The sequence below is a fragment of the Pleuronectes platessa genome, chromosome 9, assembly GCF_947347685.1.
Source record: "Pleuronectes platessa chromosome 9, fPlePla1.1, whole genome shotgun sequence".
Classification (NCBI taxonomy): domain Eukaryota; kingdom Metazoa; phylum Chordata; class Actinopteri; order Pleuronectiformes; family Pleuronectidae; genus Pleuronectes; species Pleuronectes platessa.
Window position 1 is genome coordinate 23,743,647 of NC_070634.1, and position 6,905 is coordinate 23,750,551.

Genomic DNA, 6,905 nt, shown 5'->3' on the forward strand with positions numbered 1-6,905 from the left:
CAGGATTCATAGAAGGATTCATTGATTCTGCAGCTTCGATTGACAAAAAAGAGCAACAACAAGACAGTGTGAAACCATTGCATAAGAAGCAGAGTTCTCCCTGTCAAAACAAGAATATCTCTGTATATAATCTATTGGCCTTTTAGCTTGACGTGCAGTGACCAGAGCAGAGACTCCACTGGCAATAAATAGGGGTTTTAATAATATGAAATACTGTACGTCCCGGCCGTCACACGCGTCCCGGTTTTACACTAATTTATGTTTCCAGACATCTTTTTTAAAGCAGAAAGGTATAATCAGCCAGTCAGCAATCTTTCATAACTACAGAGCAGTACCAGCTTGTCCTGGTTAAATGTGGGCCCACGTTTTTAAACAATTGCGCCCCATATTTCTTTCACATGCACGTGAACTTAACCTTCAGCTACAGGATCTGTTCAGACTGGACTTCCTGTAAATCTCTGCACAGATTTGACCTCACGCTCACCCAAAAATGCAAAAGCACCTCCTCTGGAGCGTCTGTATTGTTATTATCGAGCAGGCGGAGAGAAATTGGGAAAAGTATATTTGATAGATTTATGTTTCAGTGCATTTTATTCTGTGTTTGACCTTCATGTGAGGGCAAAGGCTGGCCCTGCTCAGTCTGAATAGAAACAACAACAGAGGCTTTTAATTTTGGTTTTCTTGACAGCTTTTAATTATTTGGAAGTCATGATGTGGCAGGAACGAGCAGTGGGTCCCTAAGTTGGTCAATATGTTTGTGAGGAGGTATGTGATGTATTGCAACGCTTCATGGAAACAAACTTTGAATATTGTGAATATATAGAGACAGTTATGTTCTTTTAGAGACTATTTATTGGCTATCAAAAGAAATTCAGTTTATTCATGTGCAGTAAATTTGCAAACCTGTTTATTTTCACTCATGCTGTTTTTTTGGTAAATCACTTCCTCTGGGCCCCTTTAGTTTCACTGGTGATACCACATTGCCCTCTAGTGGTCAAAGGTTGTACGTACATTTGTTTCCTTGGGCGTCTTCCAAAAACTCCAAACATTCCTTTGTGTCCAAATGATCCACAAACCAATGATCATGCTGCTGCACTGAGCTGATACACAATCAACCATGAACACAACGGAGAATGAGGAGACATCAGATCTTCATGGCTCAGCAGAGGGACAGGGCTCAGACCAGACATCTTTTACAATATGTCTGTCATTCATAGATGCACTGACACTGCACACTCAACCTCTCTCCTTTTCCACTGAAGAGTAATCTATTACATGTATGTACCGAGCCCCTGAAGTCCCAAAAAAATGAGATATTTGTATCTTGCGCGCACAAGATAATTATCTAGTGAGAAAAACATAATTATCTAGCGGGAACAAGATACTTATCTTGTGCAGACATGAGTTAGTATCTAGTAGAAAAGACATGACTGACAGATGCTTTGAAGACAACACTAAGATGTGTTCTCAAGTTTTATGATTGGAACATGGTCCTTTCATCAGCTGAGCCTGTTGTTCTTCAGTATGAGCAGCAAAAGATTCCTCACAATCCTGTGTATCCTGCAAAAGAGTTTTCTCTATGACATGGTAGAAGTACTAGTAGTAGTATTAATAGTAGTAGTGGTTTAGTAGTAGTAGTAGTACGAATAGTAGAAGTAGTGTTAGTAATAATAATAGAAGTAGTGGTGGTGGTAGTAGTAGTAGTAATAGTAGAAGTAACAATAGTACTAGTACTAGTAGCAGTAGTAATAATACTAGTAGTAATATTAGCAGTAATAGTAGTAGTTAGTAGTAATAGTACTTTTGTTATAACAGTTGTAGTATTCTGGTGTCTTAAATGAAGTTGGTTTTTACATGGCCTGCTCCTATAATACAAATCTTTACGACAGTCGTCACGACAGTCTCCCTCTGCTTTACGACTGTTTGGGAGGCTGATTCAAAATGGAGTAAAATCCTGCGGCACCTTCTCCATAGAATCAGGCTGTTTTCTCCTTCTCGTCGTTTTTCCCGTGAACCAGTTCTCCTCTTTCGGAACATCTCACCTCCGCGTCATGTCCGAGGAGAAGACCTCGGGCTCTCTGGGCTTTTTTTCCAGCTACGACGACCTGAGCGACAGCAGCGACTCGGACGAGGAGGAGCGGGGCGGGAGGAAGAAGAAGCCGGGCACCGAGGCTCCGGGCGGGGAAGCCGAGTCGTCGCAGCCCGGCGGAGGGAGAGGGGCGGCCGGCGGGGCTCCGCTGCCCAAACCCGACGAGCTGTTCCGCTCCGTGTCCAAACCCGCGTTCCTCTACAACCCGCTGAACAAGCAGATCGACTGGGATAGTCTGAGCGTCAAAGCCCCGGAGGAGGTGAGTCGAGCCCCCGCAGACCCACATGTGTCCAGGGGGGGTGCAGGGCAGTGAGTGGAGGGTCACACCAGCTCATAACCAGCATGAGCATATGTTAATAACTAACTCCATGATTGATCCGGTCACAGTTACCTCTGGACAGTGGGGGTCCAGGGGCAAACAGCTGCTGATGGGCCCCCTGACCCCCCCACTATAAGCTCCTTGGATAAAGGGATAGTTCACCCAGAATAAGGAAATTCACTCATTATCTCATCACCACTATGATGGAGGAGGTGAAGTGTTCGAGTCCACAAAACACTTTTGGAGTTTCAGAGGTTAACTGTGTCAGAGCAGAATCCATTCAGGCTAAACACTTTTTATAAATGACCTGGTTTGCAGTTTAATTTGAATGTCTGTGCTTCCAGACACTGGGATGAGACCTCAGGACCAGTACGGAGAAATTTTATATTATTGTCTGTTGTGTTTTACTTCAATTGTGTTAGATTTGGCTCTAAAACTATTTCCCCCGTTATCTATTTAAAACTAAGCTGGTCAGAGATGGGCCAATTTGAATATTTGCCAGTTTTTTAATGAGAGTTGTGACTAATGTGTTATTGTCTATATTGTAATAAACAGGTTAGGGACAAATGTTTATATGTAACTCAGCAATGCTGCATGTTTACTTCCCTCACACCAAAGACCAGCTCAGTTGTTGGTTTGTACCTTTTCTGAACCTTTTCTTTCCACACTCTACCTTTTCTCTCGGTGACCTGAAGCCTGCCAGACAGTTCAAGCCGTGGAAGACAAACGCTGTGCCGCCTCCTGACAGCTACGCTGCAGAGCCAGAGAAGAAGAAGGGACCTCCTCCGGGAATGGACATGGCCATAAAGTGGTCCAACGTGTACGAAGACAACGGGGAGGACGCGCCACAGCCTTTCACCGGCAACGCCCAATTCTTACCAACAGAGGAGCAGCAGCCATCAGACTCAGGTCAGAATTAACACTTAGCTCTCCCAGATACTATCCCACCAGGTCTCTGATAGTAGGTCAGCACACTAACATACTCCTTGGTGATTTCGATAAATGTGGACATATTATTGAGAGGTCTTTGCATGAGCCCTTTGCCAATTCAAACCTCAGTATGACCTGAAAGGTACCAAAAGCTAAACACAACTCCAGCTTCAGTCCTCCACACATCCAACAGAAACAAAAAAAATCCCCCAAATAAGACTTATAAGCACTTTCTCTGTTGCTATTATCCATTTTTATTTGTAAATACCACGATGTCCTTCTGATTTGTAGATGAGGACCCAGACCTAGCAGGCGCCTCTGCCAAGAAGAGGCGAGTGGAGACCTTCAAGCAGAAAGAGAAGAGGAAGAGGGACATGGGTCAAGCCACCTCAGACAAGAACTTCGTTGAGGAAGAGAAAAGGATCCTCAGGCAAAATATCGACTGAGACCCCAGGCTGCCGGCAACAGGGCACCGTGATTTAATCTCTGCAGAGAACATTCACCAACATTAGCAAAGTGGTCAAGTAGGAAGCGGACGTTTTACTATTTTGCAATATTATAGTATGTTGTTTTGTTTTCAAGTGCGTGGCAGCTCATTTGAAAGAAAAGCTTTATATCCGTGGGATTTTAGGATAAACAAGAGTTTAGGAAAGTCTCACTGCAGAAATCTCAACCTAAGATCTTAGATTACGGTAAATCCCTGTAACTGTTTTCCAAATATTTAAAGGTAAATTCCGGTGTTTTACTGTTGTTTTTAAATTTTTGACGAGAGTATACTTCCCGACTCTCTTCCAGAGACACTGAAGCCGTTTTCAGACATGAACTCTGGAAAACGTCCAAACTATTGGGTCCGGACTTTCTCCTGAGTTCACCTTTCACACACAAACACAGCAGCAGGAGGTTCTGCTGGAACATCTCTGTAATGTCAACTTTCCGCTGTAGAGATCATGTTCTTTGGTTTGCACCACATCGACACACTTACCAACAAAAGCTTCGGAATCCTGTTGTCTTTCCAAGTCTCTTTTTCTTCCTGAGATATTTGTATCTTTGTGTTTTGTCAGTTTTGTGTTTGTCCTTCGTTATAAACGTCCTCAACTCGTCCGATCGCTCGCGGTGAATCCTCCAGACAATCTATTGCTGTATTCTAACAGACATCCACTCCAGAGAATGAATGCAGCAACTGACTCAGACATTCGTGTTCTTGCGCACATTCCCTCTGGATAATCTTAGGGGATTATCCGGAGTTGAGTGAGTGTCTGAACGCAACTTGAAACAAGGGATATCATCTCATACAGCTTTACTTCGCTTTACTTCAGAAAGCGTCATTTACATTACAGGGTGAAATTTGACTTGTTTAGTTTTGTCCGATTTTGCTCTCGTCCCAAAATGGAAACGCCAGAAGTAAAAAGTGAAACACCTCAGTTGTCCTCAGAATGAGGCGTTCGGCCCTCCTGCTGTGATACATTCAAACTTCAGTGTGGTCATGTAGGCTTTGTGTCTTTGCTATTTAATGACTTAAACAATGACGTTGCTGTGGTGGTTTCACTTTGCCTGTGAGTTGTCTTGTATTATGCAGAGTATCCACCACTGAACTCTGACCGTGCTTGTGTTGTGTTGATGCAGTGACTTTCCTTTTAGAAATGTGAGTGAAATGACTGTAAATATGTGGAAATTGTCATTTTTTGCACTGCAGACATGTTGACTTGTCACAGGAGGAAATGCAGAGTTGATATTATTATAATAACTAATGACTGTGTTGTGTTTAAGTGGATCATGACAGTGTGTCTGAAATCATAATACCAGGGCCTTGAAACCAAAAAAGGAAATTCATCCTCTGTTAATGTTATTATTTGTTCCTTGTTTCTCTGCTGTGACGTGTCAAAATGTCCTCAATGTAAAAAAAATAAGACCTTTTCATTTTTAGAAGCGCATGTTCTTCCTGCTAATGGGCACAAGGTGGCGTCCTTGAGCTGATTTAATATCCACTCCCTTCACGTTAGAGATGAATTCTGCTGCACTTTGGTTTAAATGTTGAAATCACAACCAGGGTCTGTGTGAAAAAAGTGGAATTCTGACGAAGGGAGTGACGATCTTCGATTTGGAAGTTTGTCTCATCTCAGTTCTCTTGAGATACTCGATGCATTCTGACTGTTTGTTCAGTCTCGTGTAGCTTGTATTACACACAACACTTTACATGTGATCTGAAGAAATAAATGAAAATCAGCTTCGTATATATTTGGTATTAATACGGAGGGTTATTGTAATACTGTACTGTTTTTATGTCTCTGCCCACGAGTCTTCTTATTTTGTGTAAACTGTTGAATATGGAGAATTTTATAGTTTTGTTTTCAGTGAGATATTGTTCATCAAAAACCACATAGGCAATAAAAGATATTTTAATGTCTGTCTTTTAAAAGTATCTTTTAGTCCACTGTCAAGCACATTCACTATAAACCAGGTATGAAAATTATTTTAATTGCTTATTGTCATAATCCCGAGATGAGATAACACAATTTCTCCGTCCACTGGAGCAAATATAATCATTTTCGGAAAAAATCCCTTTGCACTTTGCAGGCGTTTAGTGATCAGAGGAACTCCCAGCCTATCTGTCAGCACGGCCTGACATGAAATAGTGGTAAATATGCTTCTGATAAAATTCCGGCCTCCAGGTATGTGCCTGTTCTTGTCTGAAGTGCGTACCTGCTCCTGCACAACAGCAGCAGCCGACCGATGTTATCGACCATATTTACGAACAAATGACTCCCCTCTCTGCGCCGAGCAGCTGGGTCACGTCCGTCAGAGTTCAAGACATCTGCCCGTCAGTCCTGCAACCGCAGATTTCCCAGAAAATGTGTGTTTTGTAAAAAATCACCTCTCCTTGGAATTGTGTGAAAAACTATTCCAGCTTAGTTTTTGAAGCCTCTTTGTGTTGTTGATATTGTGTTAACGGAGGTAGAGACCTTATCTTCATTCATGAGAAAACATCTCAGTCTTGCGTTAGATCGTTGTTACACAAAATAGCTCAGATCAATATTGATTCATAAGAATTCTCAAAACAAAATGTCACGGTTAAGATTTCACTGGTGGATCAGAACAATTGCGACTCATTAACCAAATTGAAAAGAGTCTTGCCAATAACTCACGAGTCCGTCACAGGAGCCGTTTATCACCGTGACACATTTACTGGAAGGTCAAGACCTCCTAATGGCCATTGAGTATTCAGGGATTCAGCCGCGCTGGCTGCCTACAGCTGCTACTTTCTGACTTACGACTTTTTCACACAGTCGGGACGAAAAGTCGCAGCTAGTATGTAAATGTAACTGTGGCTGTTTTCTGGTGCTGTGTCAGGGGAGGCGGTTCATGTTCTCTCCTCTTTTACAAGATGCAGTCTGCAGCCATGCTAACATGTTCACTATGTTATTAGCCAGTGATATTTACCAGGTTCAACATCTTTGTTCAGGTAACATGTTAATTAACACTAGTCATTAACTTTGCAGGTTTATTGTCTGATAACCTGAAATATTGAAGCAGTGGGAGTTTGGAGCTGGAGATGGTGCTCGTTGAAAA

The 6,905-nt window shown here is 42.4% G+C and overlaps 1 protein-coding gene across 1 annotated transcript; it reads left to right on the top strand.

Annotated features, from left to right (window-relative positions):
• The first annotated feature begins 1,917 nt into the window (after positions 1 to 1,917).
• On the top strand, positions 1,918 to 5,742 carry c9h1orf52 (chromosome 9 C1orf52 homolog). The gene is made up of 3 exons (XM_053430238.1): positions 1,918 to 2,348; positions 3,104 to 3,317; positions 3,630 to 5,742. The coding sequence occupies exons 1-3, from the start codon at positions 2,052 to 2,054 to the stop codon at positions 3,782 to 3,784; spliced, it is 666 nt and encodes a 221-aa protein (XP_053286213.1). The 5' UTR covers positions 1,918 to 2,051; the 3' UTR covers positions 3,785 to 5,742.
• The last annotated feature ends 1,163 nt before the right edge of the window (positions 5,743 to 6,905 follow it).